Below are 18,462 nucleotides of genomic sequence, written 5' to 3'. Positions count from 1 at the left end.
GAAACCTGCGACTATTCGTGCTGCCCTTTTCTGTATACATTCATATCTCCTGTCAGTCATATCTGGTACCGGTCTCACACACTTGAGCAATATTCTAGGAGGGATTACACTTGGGTGATTGCACTTCCCCAGTATTCTACCAAAAAATCGAAGTCTACCACCTGCTTTACCCATGACTGAACCTACGTGATCATTCCATTTCATATTCCTACAAAGTGTTACACTCAGGTATTTATATGAGTTGGCCAGTTCCAACAATTACTCATTGATATTATAGTCATAGGATACTACCTTTTTTGTAAAACTTTATATTTCTGAACATTTAGAGCTAGTTTTCAGTCTCTGCACCACATTGAAATCTTATCAAGATATCAAGATCTGACTGAGTATTTATGCAGCTTCATTAAAGATAACCGCATCTTCTGCAAAAGTCTGATTCTTACTGTTAATATTGTCAGCAAGATCATTAATATAAAATATGTACAGCAGTGGTCCCAACATACTTCCCAGGGGCACACCGGAAGCTATTTCTACATCTGACGATGACTCTCCATCCAGGATAACATGACCTCCCTACCAAAAAGACCTCAGTCCAGTCCCAAATTTCATTTGATTCCCCATGTGATTGTACTTTCGACAATATGCACGAGTGAAGTACTGAGTGAAATGCTATTCAGAAATCAAGAAACACTGCATCTACCTGATTGCCTTGATACGAAGCTTCCAGTATTTCATGTGAGAAAAGTGCGAGTTGTGTTCTGTGGATCACTTCTACTACTCTTCTTGTAGATGGGTATGACCTGTGCCTTTTTCCAAGAACTTAAGATAGATTATAGTTAGAAGAAGGACTAACTCAGCCACAAATGTATGGAATCTAACATGGATTCCATCAGGGCCTGGAGCTTTGTTCAGTTTTAACGATCTCATCTGTTTCTCAACACCACTGACACTAATATTTATTTCATTCATCTTTTCAGTGGTACGAGGATTAAATTGGGGCAAAGCTCCTGGGTTTTATTTTGTAAAGAAACATTTGAAAACGGAGTTATGCATTTCAGCTTTTGATTTGCTACCCTCAGTTTCAGTTGCTGTCTCATTCACAAGGGACTGGACACTGATGTTGGTGCCATTAACAGCCTTTACTTACAATCAGAATTTCTTTGGCCCTATGCTTTGTTGTACACCTATTATGCCAGTAATCTCAATTTCTTTAGAAGTTTCTTCGCAGTGATTGTATACCATGGAGGTTCTCTTCCATTATTAACTGTTCTACTTGGGACATACCTGTCCAATGTGTAGTCAACTATTCTTTTAAACTCGAGCCAGAGTTCCTTTACAGGCATCTGACTAGTGCTCAAAATTTCAAGCTCCTCAGTGAGATATGACACACTATTGATTTTTCTCTGGTTTACTGATCATGTATATCAACGGTAGCTTGAACACTCAGCGAATTATTTGCCTTGTTTTGTATATCTTGATTCTTCTTGTGTGGATAGATCTTACATTCTGTTGCCCTCATTAATTAGAATGTACTCAATTGTAACAACTGATCATATCATAACTCTGTTGTCTTTATCGAATACAACTATAACAACATAGTAATTTACAAGTTCCCTGCAAGCAACGACTTCTACGGTGGCCATTTTCTGTTTGCTGCTCGAACATTACAGTTCTGAGATCGTAAAACATTTTGAAAGTCTTACGGACTTTGCTTCTCTTAATGTAGTCACTGTTACAATCCTCTTTACGATTACATCTGATCAGTATCAAAATTACTCCATGAATTCTATTAGGTGCCTGTAACAATTAATTACAACAAAGCCCTGCCCATTGCACTTACTTATCTAAACAAAGTAGAAATTAAATGTAAATATGTCAAATGGTTATTGAACAAACAATTGGAATATCATTATTCATAGAACTTTGTGGCAAATTACAACCATGTGCCAGAACCCTGAATTTTTCAGTTTTACTGTTGATTTCAGGTGAAGACAAACGAATCAAGATATGGGATATTCCGTCTGCATCCACTGTGGCTGAGTTTAAAGGACACTCTAATGCTGTTGTGAGTTTATCGTGGACACCTGACAGTGAGTACCTTGCTTCCTGTGCATTAGATGGGACCATAAGACAGTGGAATGTGGCTCGTTGTGTGAACAGGGAAATGGGAACTGGAGAAGACGGTGAGGGAGGTGAAACAGATGCTGCTAAGAATGCAGAAACTCGGACAGAGACTGCTAGTACATCTGTAGAAAGCCATGGTCCCACTTCTCCAAGTGCATCACATACTGTAGTGAGTGTCAGTGCTGAAGCTACTCCATCTAACATATCATTATCTGCAACGCCTTCAACAAGCTCTGCATCACCTGGTCCTGCCCCAGTGGTTGCTGGACAACCTATTGCAGGGCCATCTTCTGCAACAACGTATGACACAGTTTCTGATGACCCCATGGAAGGACCATCAACTGGTGTCCCAACAGCAGAAGTGTCTGAGAATACAGCAGAAACTGCCAGTGCTCCAGTGACTAGGTTCGTACCTTTCAAATATTTCTGGTTGTCCCATATTTCATTGTAGCATGTGTGCATTATTGTGGTGATATGAACACAGTATAAATTAGGATACCGTATTGCTTTGTGTTTTTACAATGGTTCACACTTATCAGTGTTTAATGATGATAATGTTTCAGTCTGCTAGTCAGTGTGACATAACTGCTTAATGTGATAGAAATATAATCACTTGTTGTGTGATCTTGTGCCTCTTCCATTTCCCTCTCTGTGTACCACTTATTATCAGCAGTAATAGTGCTGTATCAACAACAGCAGAGGCTGAAAGTGTTGAGAAAGGGATGAAACAGAGGGAAGAGGGGAAAGTGGCAGTTACGGCCCCACCGTGGGTGTTATATGCTGTCCACTATGGCTGATTCCAGAAGTGTAACATTTCTCATTTGAGAAGCCAAAGTTATTATTCTTGTCTGTCTGGAAAGAATTGTATGGAATTAAAAGTTGAACATATCAGTTTAAATGATTAAAATTCTTCAGAAGTAGAGCCCTTGGGCATTAACCCATCTTTGTTAGAAATTTCCATACTTACTAGGCATCCTTGAAAGAGTTTTTCTGGAACAGCACGTAGGATCATTGCTGAAGTCTTTCATATTGTCCACTATTTTCAAATGACATTGTTTTAATACAGTGACACAAGAGAAACCGGACTGTACAGAGGTTCAGCAATGTAGCCAAGAGAAGATGATACTCTCAGACCAAAAGGCTTATTTGGCTGGGATCATTGTTGTGGTGCAGTAGCTAGTTAGCTGCAGTGTCTTTTTCTGATGTGTGTGATCTATGTTTGACTGTTAAGCACTTCCATATGAGCAAAATATTGACAGTTGCCTATCAGGTACAAACAGTGCACAACACCCTTGCTCTGAAGCATACAGTGAACATTGCTTTTGCTCTCAACAGCCTTAGATGTGTGTTTTTTGGATGAGGAGAGATATATAGGTAACATTTTGTGCCACTGCATTTTGTCTCCGTGTTGAACTAAAAATTTGATTGTTGTTAGTATCATCCACAGAGTTGCTTTGAACACAGTTCAAAAGATCTTGCCGGACAAGTAGACATTTCTCATGGCTATCAGTTAACACTTTAGGACCAACTTGACACGCTCAGTCTTCATTTGTAAATCCTTGGTGACAGTTTCATGCACATGGGTTTTGTCTATTCTTATAGTGTCCCACCCCCACCCCCTGCGGGTTCGGGGGTAAGAATAGGTGCACTGTATTCCTGCCTGTCGTACGAGGCGACTAAAAGGAGTCTCAAATGTTTCGGCCTTATGTGATGGTCCCCTGTTGGGTTTGACCTCCATATCTCAAAATTCTTCCGAACAGCGAGCCGATTGGGGAAGGGCGCTTTACTTGATGCATTGTGTCCATCTTGCGATCAGAACTTTCGCCAGCTTATTTGTCGTTGCATTGCAGTGCTGCCCGCTCTCCATCTTTTGGGCATGGATACGTTCCTGCGTGCACTTTCCACCTTGCGCTGTGCAGTGCCACCTTCTGCACAGACGACGACCACATGTCACCTAATATCCAGCACGGTAGCCAGTCCATTGTGGTGGGGCTGCCATGTACCCTGTTGGTTGTAGCGCCCTGACAACACAGGGATCGCTCTACTGATGCCTGCGCCATTAACTCCCCACATATGCCAAGGAGTAGATGCCCATCTCCCTGGGGCATCAGGACTCCCGGCAATGGCCATCCTGCCAGATGGCTATTGCTGCGGCTGGGTGGCGCCCGTGTGGAGGGCCCTTGGTCGGAGTAGGTGGCATCAGGGCGGATGACGCGCAATGAAGCGTGGTACATCATCTCTCGCTGGCGGCCAGCCGCCAGCAGTCTCTAAGCATTCCAAAGCTCACATTAAGGCTAATGTGTATGACCCCAAATCGTTCCCATCTCTGGCCACACAATGGGAGGAACGAAAGGCTATGAATGACAGCGAAAGGTATTCGCCCCGGTATCTCGTCTGTACCAGAGCTGACGGGGAATCGTTTGTGACTGTGAAGCCTCAGTTCTTTGTAGAACATTTAGAGGACAAGTTCGGGGAGGTGGAGGGCTTGTCCAAAATGTGGTCAGGGTCAGTCTTAATAAAAACAGCATCCTCTGTCCAGTAACAAGCCTTGCTCGCTTGTACAAAACTGGGGTTTGTTTCTGTTACTATCACCCCGCATAAAAGCTTAAATATGGTCCAGGGCATTATTTTTCACAGAGATCTTCTTTTACAGTCCGATGACGAGCTGCACGCCAACTTAGAGCGACGAGGTGTCCATTTCGTCAGGCGCGTCCACTGTGGTCCGAGGGATCATCAAGTTGCCACCGGTGCCTTCATCTTGGCCTTCGAGGGTGACACATTACCTGAGAAGGCCAAGGTGATGGTCTACTGTTGTGATGTCAAACCCTGTATCCCTTCTCCGATGCGGTGCTTCAAGTATCGGAAGTTCAGCCATATGTCTTCTCGCTGTGCTTCCACCCTCATCTGTCGCGATTGTGGCTGACCATCCCTGATACTCCATGTTCCCCGCCTCCCATCTGTGTCAACTGCGGGGAGCACCATCCCCCTTGTTCACCGGACTGTAAGATTCTCCAGAAGGAGCGGAAAATAATGGAATACGAGACCCTGGATAGGCTGACCTACTCTGAGGCTAAGTGTAAGTTTGAACGACTGCATCCAGTACGCATGACGTCCACTTATGCTGCCACTGTCGCTCCTGTTACAGTTCCCATAGCTGCACCACACACCGTTAGCTCTCAGAGCCAGAGAACCACACCTGCCCCCTTGATGGTGGGGGGCACTTCACTCCCTGTTGCTCCTGCTCCATCTACTTCAGGAACAACGCCGCCCCCCCCCCCCCCCCCCAAAACCATCGGGAACATCAGTTCCCCCTTCCCAGCCGGAGAAGTGTAAGACTTCTTTGGCTCCTCTCGCCAGGAAGTGGTCACTTGGGGACCCCCCTTCGCAAGTTCCGACAGGTACAACCGCAGACACTCGCAAGTGGCTGAAACAACCACCAGTCCCTGGTCATAGGGCCTCACGGTTGTCGTCCGTCCCTGAGACTGACCCAGTGAAGCCCACGAATCCTGAACCACTGAAGGCACAGCGAGAGAAGCAGAAAAAGAAGAAAGTCTCCAAGTATGACGACATTGAGGTGGCACCCATCCCACCGCTTCCTACAAGCTCTGTGTCTGAGGAGGAGGTGGAGATTCTGGCGTCCACTGAGGACCTCGATCTAGCCGATCCCTTGGACACCATGGCACCATGGATAGCACTAACACAGGTGCTCAATCGGAGGCAGTAGGTGACCCAGCGGCGTAATCTGCCTTCCCAGTCCCGTCCCGCCTTTCTCAGACATGGACAATATCATCCTCCAGTGGAACTGCAGCAGTTTCTTCCACCATCTACCTGAGCTCCTACAACTTATCAGCCTTCATCCTTTCTTCTGCATTGCTCTTCAGGTAACTTGGTTTCCAGCAATATGAAGCCCCGCCCTCCGTGGCTATCGGGATTATTATAAGAACCGGGCACTTATGAAAGGGTGTCTGGTGGCGTCTGCATCTATGTCCTTCACTCTCTTCCCTACAAACACTTTTATAGGCTGTCACTGTTCGGGTGTGGACGCCACAGGCTGTTACCGTCTGAAGTCTTTACCTTCCACCGGATGGTGATGTCGCGCAGCATGTCCTGGCTGCGCTGATAGCCCAATTGCCGCCACCTTTCTTGTTACTGGGCGACTTCAACGCCCACAACCCTCTGTGGGGTGGGTCAGTTGCAACAGGTCGAGGCACCACCATCGAGCATTTATTGGCACAGTTCGATCTTACCATTTTAAATGATGGTGCCGTCACACACTTCAGCGTGGCGCATGGCACGTACTCCACCATCAACCTTTCGATCTGCAGCCTTAGCCTCTTACCTTCTGTCCAGTGGAGTGTGCATGACGACCTGTGTGGTAGTGAGCACTTTCCAATCTTTCTGTCACTGCCACAGCATTACTCTTCTGGGCGTCCTAGCGGATGGGCTATGAATAAGGCTGACTGGGACTTATTCTCCTCCGTTGCCGCTATTGAGCGTCTCTTTAATGACGCCATTGATGCGGTGGTTCACTCGGTCACCACCAGCATCGTTACTGTCGCAGAATCTTCCATTCCCCGTTCTTCTGGGTCCCCTCAGCGGAGGACTGTGCCTTGGTGGTCGCCTGAGATCGCTGAGGCGATTAAAGATCGCCAGCGAGCGCTACAGCGTCACAAGCGTCATCCCTCCATAGAACACCTCATCACCTTCAAACGGCTGCATGCGCAGGCCCGCCGCCTTATCTGCCAACGCAAGCAGGAGTGCTGGGACCGGTATGTGTTCACTATTGGCCTCCCTGTCACTCCATCGCAGGTCTGGGCCAAGATTAGACGCCTCTATGGCTATCGGACCCCTGTCTGCGTCCCTGTGCTCTCACTGAATGGAGCAGTTAGTACTGACTCCTACGTAATTGTCAACCGCTTGGCATAGCATTTTGCTCTGAATTCCACTTCTGCGAATTACCCACTGGCCTTCCGCTCCATTAAAGAGCGGATGGAACGTCGGACCCTTTCCTTTCAAATGCACCATCATGAAACCTACAATGTTCCATTCAGTGAGTGGGAATTTCACAGTGCGCTAGCCGCTTGCCCTGATACCGCTTCTGGGCCAGATCACATCTACTGTCAGATGCTGAAATCACCTTTCAGTCGACTGCAAGCGACACCTCCTCGACTTTTGCAACCGTCTCTGGGTCGAGGGTAAGTCCATCGCAATGGCGGGAAAGCATTGTCATCCCCGTTTTGAAACCTGGCAAGAACCCTATGGAGGTGGGCAGCTACCGCCCCATTAGCCTTACCAACTTTCTTTGCTAGTTGCTAGAACGGATGGTGAGCCGACGGTTGAGTTGGGTACTCGAGTCGCGGGGCCTTCTGGCTCCAGCTCAGGGTGGGTTCTGTGAGGGCCGTTCTGCCGCCGACAATCTGGTGAGCCTGGAGTCAGCCATCCGTACAGCCTCTGCGCGCCGCCAGCACTTTGTCGCTGTCTTTTTCAACATGCGGAAGGCATATGATACGACATGGCGTCATCACATCCTATCTACGCTTTGTGGTTGGGTTCTTCAGGGTCCACTGCCGATCTTCATCCAAAATTTTCTGTCGCATCGTGCCTTCCGCGTGCAAGTCGCAGCCTCCTGTAGTTCTTCTCAAGTCCAGGAGAACAGGATACCACAGGGATCTGTCCTCAGTGTCTGCCTGTTTTTAATTGCTATAAACGGGCTCGCTGCAGCGGTGGGCAATTCTGTCTCCGCTTCCCTGTATGCCGACGACTTCTGCCTCTACTATAGCTCCAGTGCCATTGCAGCTACTGAACGACAGCTGCAGGGTGCTATCCGCAAGGCGCAGTCTTGGGCTGTAGCGCATGGTTTCCAGTTTTCGGCTGCCAAGACCTGAGTTACGCAGGGTGCAGTCTTGGGTTGTAGCGCCTGGTTTCCAATTTTCGTTTGCCAAGACCTGTGTTATGCATTTCTGCCGGTGCCGAACAGTCCACCCTGAGCTGAGGCTTTATCTTGCCGGCTTCTTGCTGTAGTGGAGACACATAGGTTTTTGGGAGTTGTTTTTGATGCCTCATATTCGGCAGCTTAAACAGACGTGTTGGCGGCATCTAAATGCTCTGCGATGCTTGAGCCACACCAGCTGGGGCGCCGACTGATCTACCCTCTTACGGCTCTACCAGGCATTAATCCAGTCCCGTCTGGATTATGGGAGTCTGGCTTATGGTTCACCATCCCCATCTGCGTTGCGGGTGCTGGACCCAATATTACACACTGAGATACGACCTGCCACTGGTGCCTTCCGGACCAGCCCACAGATACGACCTGCCACTGGTGCCTTCCGGACCAGCCCTGTGGACAGCATACTTGTGGAGGCCCCTCTGCATAAACCCCCATGGTGTGTTCCTCGCCCTTGCCTTCGACTTGGCACAAGGCCCGAAGGACTCAGTCCCTCCGGAGGCCTTCCGCCGCTGCTTTTATTCCATGCTACCAACGTATCAGTGCTCTGGCATTGTATACACTGATGGTTCGATGGTTGCTGGTCGGGTCGGTTATGCTCTAACTCTAGGGGACCACTACGAACAATGATTCTTGCCGGCTGGCTGCAGCATTTTTACTGCTGAGCTGGTCGCCATCTTTCGTGCCCTAGAGTATATCCGATCCTGCTCAGGTGAGTCCTTCGTTATCTGTAGCGATTCCCTGAGCGGTTTACGAGCTATCGACCAGTGTTTCCCTTGTTCTGGTGATGGCTATGCATGCGTCCCTGCATACTCTTGCCCGTTGCGGCTGCTCTGTGGTCTTTGTGTGGACCCCCGGTCATGTTGGTATCCCAAGCAATGAACATGTTGACCACCTGGCGAAAGAGGCCACCAGTAAACCATCTCTGGATGTTGGCCTCCCATAGAATGATTTGAGAGCAGCCTTACGCCGCAAAGTTTTTGCGCTATGGGACGATGAATGGCGCGAACTGACCACACGTAATAAGCTCCGTGCTGTCAAGGAGACGACAGCTGTGTGGTGGTCATCCCTGCGAACCACTCGCAGGGCCTCAGTTGTCCTTTGCCGGCTCCGCATTGGCCAATCCCGGCTGACACACAGTTATTTACTGCGCCGGGAGGACCCTCCTGTATGTCACTGCGGGGTGGCTTTGACAGTGACCCACATTTTGTTGGCCTGCCCTGTTTTAGCTGTGGTCAGGCAGACATTTGCGCTGCCTGATATGCTCCTTGCCCTTTTAACTGACGACCCTGCTATGGCTGGCTTAGTTTTACGTTTTATTCAGGCAGGGGATTTTTATTGTTTAATCTGAGTGCTTGTTATGTTCTTTTGTGTTGATTCTGGCCTTTGGCCTACGATTTGAGACTGAGTTTTTAATGTGTGTCTCGGTGGTTGGCTTTTCTTTTTTATTTTTTCTCTATGGTTGGCCAACCACCGCCACACTCCGTGTGATTTTAATTTGTTATGTCTTTTCTTTGTCTGAGTTTTTCTTGTCCTATGTTGTCTGTTGTCTCTATTATCCGTTTTTTACTCTGTGTGGGTGTTTTTAAGTTTTGGAACAAGGGACTGATGACCGTTGCAGTCTGGTCCCTTTAATTCCACAAACCAACCTATTCTTACAGTCCCTGGTAGTGTTTGATCAATGTTCAGAGGTTCATGCACAAGAGTGTCAGTGCCCTGGGATTTTCTAATTCATGAATTTCCGGGTATTTTTCCAATGTAAACCTAAAGATATCACTTAAAACAGGTCCTGAGTTTTTTCCTTCGCAGTACAGGCTGCTTCTTAAATACTTCTTCATCCATTTGGTCTACAAAATATGGATAGTACTTGGCAGTCACTTTTAACCCTTTGCTAGGTAACCAATAAGAATAATTATTTTTTTAATATCACATCATTTTTAATATTTCTGATAGCTGACTGAGTTCTATCCACTGCTTTGAATGCTGTTTCACATCTGGTGCAAAGTGGGTGACTCATGCCTAGTGAAGTCCTGTTTTTACAGAACATGTTGCACAAACGTTTTACTTACATACAAGGCCCATTAATTTTAAATTGGTAACATATCCAGTAAGCTATGTAAGAAGAGCAGGTGTACTGACCTGTATATTATTGTAAGGCCTCAATATAATATCTTGTGGGGTTAACACACCTACATCGTTACACATACAATTTACTTCTCTTCTTTGTTCATTTCGTTATTGGGCCATGACTCGAGAGACTGGCACCACAAATGTTTAGTTGAAAGCTTTGAAGATTTTATTTCTTAAGTGGTTTATGCAGTTTTCAGATTTTACAAATTAATCCAAGATTTAATAAACACATTTTCATAATTTTCTGTACAGATCTACTTTTTTATGTTTATCAAACAGTCATGATTCACTTTTAAACGTATATGAATTAATTCATTTTGAAACACTCACTTCCAGCTTAGGACAATGAGCAGCTTATGTGGCTCAGAGTCTTCCAAGGTGTTGTTGCAATCTGATATAAATGGCTCAAGTCTAACTTAGCAAGAGAGCATGCTTGTCTTAACGCAGTAGAAAGTTATTTGCATCCTGCTGTTGACATATGTGAAGATGTGCTATACTGTAGTTGGTATTTGCAGATGTCAGTTGCAGTGTACCGAGGACAAGGACATATAGACGCATTTTTGACATGGATGACAAATTGAATTTTGGTGGGAGCACAGGAAGTAATCAAGTTGTCAGAGCAATCCAAACAGTTGGGTAGAGATTGAGGACAGTGATACAGTATACTACAGTCTGCAAGAAGTAAAGTATGAATGTGGGGCGACGTAGTGGGGTGAGAGTGAGACAGTTTTGTTGAACACTAGTTATGATTGACAAGACCACTGAGAGGAAGTGGAGATTGAATGTCTAACCATGGCACAATTTTGAAATGATGCATATGGAGCAATTAAGTTTCGCTGTTTTGGCTTCTGGACATCTTATTGTGGCGCTGTTTCTGTAACCTCAAAAGCTTCATCATTGTAATTCTACTTCCACATGGACGACTTTTCAAGTCAATGAAGACTGTCCAATATTAGCAATTCAGTATATAAATACCTGTAGAAAGGGTGGGAACAAGTGAACTTGCAACAGGACCTGAGTGCTTCGATAGAGATTACCCATGTGCCTTAAGATTTCTGTTTCAGTTTTTGGGACTGGAAACATTCTATCAGCATGCCAACAACACACAAATTCGTTTTTACTAAAACACTCTTGACAGTGTTTTATAGCAGGCTGTTCCAACATTGTCCAATGGGGTATGGGTGCTCACAAGCTTACAGCTCTCTTGCTGGGTAAGTGCACTAGCCCCATTTCACTGTGTCTCCACCCTCTTCTGTTGTGTGCACACAGCCTTTCTCACTGTTAAAGTGACATTTTAATACCCTAAATACAAGGTTTCAAGGGCCTGATCTACTGAATATTTGCATGTATTATAAAATTAATCAACTTTCAAAAACTCCATTCATTTGAAAGGAAGCTTGGTATAGGAAGCTTATTTTGAACAACTTTCCTCATTACTATTACCTCCAAAGACATATCATTGTTTAACACCCAATAATTTTACTACTTGGCCAGCATTTTCACATGAGATTTCAGAATCTTCTGTCTAGAAAATAAATTATTATTATTTAGCACTCTGTTTTAAGTTACTCAAATTCCTGTATGTTTGGAAATGCAGTGAGAAGTGTGTGATTCACAAAATTACATTCAATTCAAGAAATTTGCATTGTGGTGTGTGCTCGAGTGTTTTCCAAGATACACAGAAAAGCAGCAGACATGTTAGTATTTCAGTTAACATTTGGTTGTGAACCACTTTTTTTGCCCTGAAAAGGATTTAAAAAAGGCACAAAATTCCCAACACTGAAGAACTTTTTGCAACGGAGTTTGAAACCTAATGTTTTGTTAATAAAGAAAAATGTCCCACAAAAGTAATAAAGCCTTAACATTTTTTTATTTGGATAGAATTCTTCTGCTACATATGTTCATATTTGTTCAGCTGTAGTTCTGTCACTATCTGGTATTGTTGTGTACACAGTGGTGAAAATGTAGTGCACATTCACTAATAATGAATGCATTATAACACCTAAACCAACTTGCCCTGCTGTTCTGGAGAGCAGTAAGTCATTTCCTTCATTACTTTTTTTAACTTGGTGTTTTGTGCCATATACATTCTTAAGACAAATGATTACACTGTCAGGAAAATTGGATGATGTTCCATTTTGTTTATTTGCAACATGTCTCATTACAAAATTTTTAATACTACATGTTAATTGTTAATTGGGTGATTTATTCTAGAGTTCAGTTGGGGGGAGCACACCAGATTAGATTAGATTAATACTTGTTCCATAGATCATGAATTCGACACTTCGTAATGATGTGGAACGTGTCAGGTTAATGAAAGATGTCTGTACAAGATATTACATTACACAAAATATTGCATGACACTAGTGTTTAAGTTAGTTTTTTTCCCCTCCCTTAATTTATATCTAAAAATTCAGCCAGTGAGTAGGAGTAGTTGTCATCTAGAAATTATTATCTGTCAGGCTTTTGATCCTGTTTAGTAGGTGACCAATGACTTTTGTGGCAGCATAATTTACCCCTTTCTGTGCCAAAGTCAGATTTAACCCTGCATAGTGAAGATCATCCTTTCTCCTGGTGTTATAGCTATGCACACTGCTATTACTTTTGAACTGGGTTGGATTATTAACAACAAATTTCATAAGTGAATATATATACTCTGAGGTTACTGTGAGGATCCCTAGATCCACAGAACTGCAGAAACGCCTTAACAAATCTGTATTTGCAATTCGAGTGTTAGCAGACATAGACGACGTAAAAGTGAAAAAGCTTGCATGCTTTGCCTACTTTCATTCCATGATGTCATATGGTATAATATTTTGGGGTAACTCTTCAAGTCAAACAAAAGTTTTCAGAGTCCAAAAGCGTGTAATACGTATTATTTGTGGAGTAAACTCACGGACGTCTTGTAGAAACCTCTTCAAAGAACTGGGTATACTAACTACTGCCTCTCAGTATATTTACTCCTTAATGAAATTTGTCCTAAATAATATATCTCTTTTTCCAACAAACAGCTCAGTTCATACATACATTACCAGGAACAAAAATGATCTGCACAAGGACTTAAAAAGCACTTACTTTAGTTCAAAAAGGCATCCACTACTCAGGAACACTCATGTTCAATAATTTGCCAGCAAACGTAAAAAAGTTTTGTTACAAATAAAGATCAGTTTAAAAGGAGCCTGAAAGACTTACTAGTGGCTAACTCCTTCTACTCCATTGATGAATTTTTTAATAGAAACAAATGATGTGTTGTATATATTTATACTATTAGTATTGTTATTTCAGCTTTTTTTAAAAAAAGAAAAAAAAAAAGGTGACATGTTCCACATCCACGAGGATCTTCTCAACACGGATCTATGGAACGAAAAACTAATCTAATCTAGTAAGAGCTTCAAAAATTGAGCAAATCAGTAACGATTTGGTCCGCCTCTGGCACTTACAAAAGCCGTTATTCGGCTTGGCATTGATTGCTAGAGTTGTTGAATGTTGTTGTGAGCGAAATCATGCCAGATTCTGCCCATTCATGCATTATGAAGCTGGTTGGAAGACCCAGCCCCTAATGCTGCAAACATCCTTAGATGGGGAGTGATCTGGGGACATTGCTGGCCAAGGTAATGTTTGGCAAGCATGAAGGAATTTTCGCTGTGTGTGGGCGGGTATTATCTTGCTGAAATGTAAGCCAGGATGGCTTAGATCAAGGACAAAAAAAAGGGGGGGGGGAGGCATAGAATATCATCGATGTATTGCTGTACTGTAAGGGTGCTGCGGATGACAACCAAAGTCATCATGCTATGAAAAGAAGTGGTACCCCAGACCATCACTCCCAGATGTCTGATGATATGATAGGCATCAGGCAGGTTGGTATCCCAACACTATCCGGCTTGTCTCCAGACATGTCATCACTGAACACAATTCTAGTCCAGTCAGTGAGACTCCAAGCCGAAGAGATACCTGGAGACAAAACAGACAGTGGTGGGATACCAACCTGACTGTCACCATATGGCCCGACAGCCAGGAGATATGGCCTGGGGTGCCATTCTTTTTCATAGCAGGACTCTGTTGGTTGTCATCCGCAGCACCCTTACAGTACAATAGTACGTTGATGATATTCTAGGCTCCGTTTTGTTGTCCTACGTAGCAAGCCGTGCTGGACTTAAATTTCAACAAGCTATTGCCTACACTGATACGTCGAGAGTTTCTATTGCTTGTCTTCATGCTTGCCAAACCCTGCTGTGGCCAGCAAGGTCATTGGATCCCTCCGCAAATGAGAACGTTCGGAGCATAATGGGCAGGGCCCTACAACCACGTTGGGATTCTGACAATCTGACACATCAATTGCACACAGTTTGTCACAACATCCCTGTGCAGGACAACCAACAACTCTTAGCTGACTGTGTGCCTTGGGCCAGAGGTGGACAAACACATTATTGACTTGTTCAAATAATGAAGCTCTTTCACCTGAATAGTTCATCCAATTTTTCTGAAATTGTGATCAATATTTTGTCTCTTTATTTCACATTTTGAAATCAAAATTGATGCTGATAATAGGCTTTCAAAAATAGTGTCCAAATTATTGTGTGATACATCTTATTTTGTTTTGTTCATTCTTCCATCTGTTTCAGTTCTCCGAGCCCATACCAGTCAGCATGTTTTTCTGTAGGAGATCATATTCTGTGTGTTCATCATGTATCAAAAGATACTTTGGCTGCTGTGAATATCACTTACATTGATGAATGAAATGCGATAAATAATTTATTTATCCATAGATTGCAGGAAACTATGTGGTTAATGACAGATGTAATCAAAACTGTGCTTTACCAAATTTCTTCAAGCTTATGGAGTGTTCGGACTGAACCTTGTAACAGACACTGTTTCTGGCTGCAGACAGTCTCTGAAGTAGAAATTTGGTGAACTGTACTCAAATAAAAGTTTTTGTACATTTTTTTTAACTTGCAACCCCCACCCTTTAAGCTTACTCAGTGTTACCTGTGTAAACAAAATGAATATCATCTTTCATTATGTTTTATTAAATAGATTACAGTTTGTAAGTGAAAGAATTTTTAAATGCTTATAAATTCATGAAAATATGTGCATTGATAAGAAGAGTAAACTTCTTTCTATCAACCAGAAATCATAGTTTTCTGACAGGTGTGATTCTGATAGATATGCTATGCCATATTTCTTTTTCATCTGATTTGATAAGGCTTACACAATCCTCGTGTGGCCTTGATATGCTTATAGTGTCTGCCATAATGTCATGGAGTTGCCATTGACACCAGTTCATGACGTGATCGTTCATACTGTTGAGTGTTGCAACAGGTGCATCGTGGGTGCCAAACAGTTCCATGTCCAGCTGTCAGGGACACTGTGTTTATTCTCCGTACAATCTGTGTTACTCTCTGTTTAAAACATTCCTTCATTTTATACATACCATCCATTAAATACTTTCTCCTAGCTACTCTTTTACCATGGCCACTGTCTAAAGTTGTTCACATTTTTCCTGTTCTGAATTATTTGCTGTAATGAGAAAACAGAGCTGTATCATTAAACAGTATCAAGGCGACAATAACTCTGAGCCTAATAAATTTGTTCTCTCTATTGTGACATATGATTACTAAACTTAAGGACATGTCTCTGCAAAAGTATGCCAGTCAAAAGTTCTTCTGTAACAAACATGCTCACCAATTGCTGTTCATAATTGAAAATCGTATATTTCACATACAAGTGTGCAGTGATTATGACTTTGTTTTTAATCTTAGAAATGATATTTATATTAAAAAATGAGTGATTGTCTGAGCAGTTAATTATACACATTCATAGCAATAGTGAAAAAGAGCTAATTCTTGTACAGAATTTGGAAATAATTGCGAGTACTACTGGTTGGTTATAATTAAACTGAAGGAGTTTAGAATGTGCAGTGCAGGCTTCATACATCACAGGATACTGAAGCATTAAGTGTTCACCAATCAGTGGGCTCGTGGAGTATGCTGAAAAAAATTATAGTTCCACTTGATGCTAGCAGGTGAAAATATGGTGCTGTAACAGTCAGAATGTGAACTGTTGCTGTTTGTTGATTGGCAATGCGTGTTGCTTTCTTTAGTGAAGTTATTGTACTCTATAGGAATCAGCATGGGTTTCTAAAAAGATGATCGTGTGAAACCCGGCTCGTGCTATTCGTCCACGAGAGTCAGAGGGCTATAGACACAGGTTCCCAGGTAGATGCCATGTTTCTTGACTTCCACAAGGTGTTTGATACAGTTCCCCACAGTCGTTTAATGAACAAAGTAAGAGCATATGGACTATTAGACTAATTGTGTGATTGGATTGAACAGTTTCTAGATAACAGAACACAGCATGCCATTCTCAATGGAGAGACGTCTTCTGAAGTAAAGAGTGATTTCAGGTGTTCCACAAGGGGAGTGTCGTAGGACCATTGCTATTCACAATATACGTAAATGACCTTGTGGATAACATCAGAAGTTCACTGAGGCTTTTGCGGATGATGCTGTAGTATATTGAGAGGTTGTAACAATGGAAAATTGTACTGCAATGCAGGAGGATCTGCAACGAATTGACACATGGTGCGGGGAATGGCAATTGAATCTCAATGTAGACAAGTGTAATGTGCTAGGAATACATAGAAAGAAAGATCCTTTATCATTTAGCTACAATATAGCAGTTCAGCAACTGGAAGCAGTTAATTCCATAAATTATTTGGGAGTAGGCATTAGGAGTGATTTATAATGGAATGATCATATACAGTTGATCGTTGGTAAAGCAGATGCCAGACTGAGATTCATTCGAAGAATCATAAGGAACAGCAATCTGAAAACAAAAGAAGTAGGTTACAGTACACTTGTTGACCCACTGCTTGAATATTGCTCACCAGTGTGGGATCCGTACCAGATAGGGTTGATAGAAGAGATAGAGAAGATCCAATGGAGAGCAGCGTGCTTCGTCACAGGATCATTTAGTAATTGCGAAAGCATTACGGAGATGATAGATAAACTCCAGTGGGCGACTCTGCAGGAGAGACTCGCAGTAGCTCAGTACGGGCTTTTGTTGAAGTTTCGAGAACATACCTTCACCGAGTAGTCAAGCAGTATATTGCTCGCTCTTATGTATATCTCGCGAAGAGACCATGAGGATAAAATCAGAGAGATTAGAGCCCACACAGAGGCATACCGACAATCTTTCTTTCCACGAACAATACGAGACTGGAATAGAAAGGAGAACCAATAGAGGTACTCGAAGTACCCTCCGCCACACACCGTCAGGTGGCTTGCGTAGTATGGATGTAGATGTAGATGTAAAGAGTTAAGAAGGTTGAAGTTTTCCATGTGAAAGACTATGACTATTGAGAAAGAAGGTCTTGCATTACCAGCATTATCGGAATGGCAGCAACAGCAGCACTGCTTTGCACGAGTATCCCAGACAGAAACTGCTATAAAGAAGCCCCAAGTCAATACATGGGTGAAGGAATATGATCAAGAAATTTGAAGAAAAGATGAATTAAGTTGTGCAACAGAGGGAGGGAGGTGTCCCATTCCCATCGCAGTTTTTGATGAAGTTGATGTACCTATAGCCGACTTCGCAGCAAGTGCCCTCATATTCTGCTGCCAGTGCTCAAGCTGTGTGACCGGAATTCTCTCTCCACTGGTCAACAATTCAAAAGATTTTGAGCATAGTTTACACTGGTACCACTACGAGATTCAGAATCCAGTTTTGCAAGAACACATTTGTGTCCACACCATTATTTTGATGCAAGATGGGGCAAACACAACACATTACTTTCCAAATGAAAGATTTACTTCGAGAAACCTTTGGTAATGACTGCATCACCTCTAGGTCATTTCAGGATGCATGGCATTCTGTATCCCCCCCAACTTAAATCCACATGACTTCTGGTTGTGGGGATGTGATTCTATCATGGATTTATATGGACGCTTCCTAATCTGAAGGACAGTGCATAACATGTCACTCTGATTACACTGAATATGCTGTGGGTGACTGTTGACCATGTAGTGTTACAGTTGCAGCATGTTACTGAGTCGGGAGACCATACTGAACACCTTGTAACTTGTGACCATATCCTAATAAGTTGTGCTTGAACCTGTTATCATGTGTTTGATCATTCCTCCCCTTTTCCTGCACTCACACCACATTCTGACTGTTTACAGCATCATACACTCCTGGAAATGGAAAAAAGAACACATTGACACCGGTGTCTCAGACCCACCATACTTGCTCCGGACACTGCGAGA

General features: G+C 43.4%; 1 protein-coding gene across 1 annotated transcript in view; it reads left to right on the top strand.

The window, feature by feature from the left end:
• LOC126334597 (TAF5-like RNA polymerase II p300/CBP-associated factor-associated factor 65 kDa subunit 5L) overlaps nucleotides 1–16,424 on the top strand; it is a 133,692-nt gene extending 117,268 nt beyond the window's left edge. Inside the window, exons 11-12 of the mRNA XM_049996989.1 lie at nucleotides 1,986–2,529; nucleotides 14,821–16,424. Coding sequence (XP_049852946.1) covers nucleotides 1,986–2,529; nucleotides 14,821–14,935 — 659 coding nt within the window. The 3' untranslated portion in view covers nucleotides 14,936–16,424. The remainder of the gene's footprint in view (nucleotides 1–1,985; nucleotides 2,530–14,820) is intronic.
• Nucleotides 16,425–18,462: the final 2,038 nt, after the last annotated feature.

This window comes from Schistocerca gregaria, chromosome 2, assembly GCF_023897955.1.
Source record: "Schistocerca gregaria isolate iqSchGreg1 chromosome 2, iqSchGreg1.2, whole genome shotgun sequence".
In the NCBI taxonomy this organism is placed as follows: domain Eukaryota; kingdom Metazoa; phylum Arthropoda; class Insecta; order Orthoptera; family Acrididae; genus Schistocerca; species Schistocerca gregaria.
Note: the sequence above shows the minus strand (reverse complement) of the source record. Positions and strands in the feature narration are given on the sequence as shown.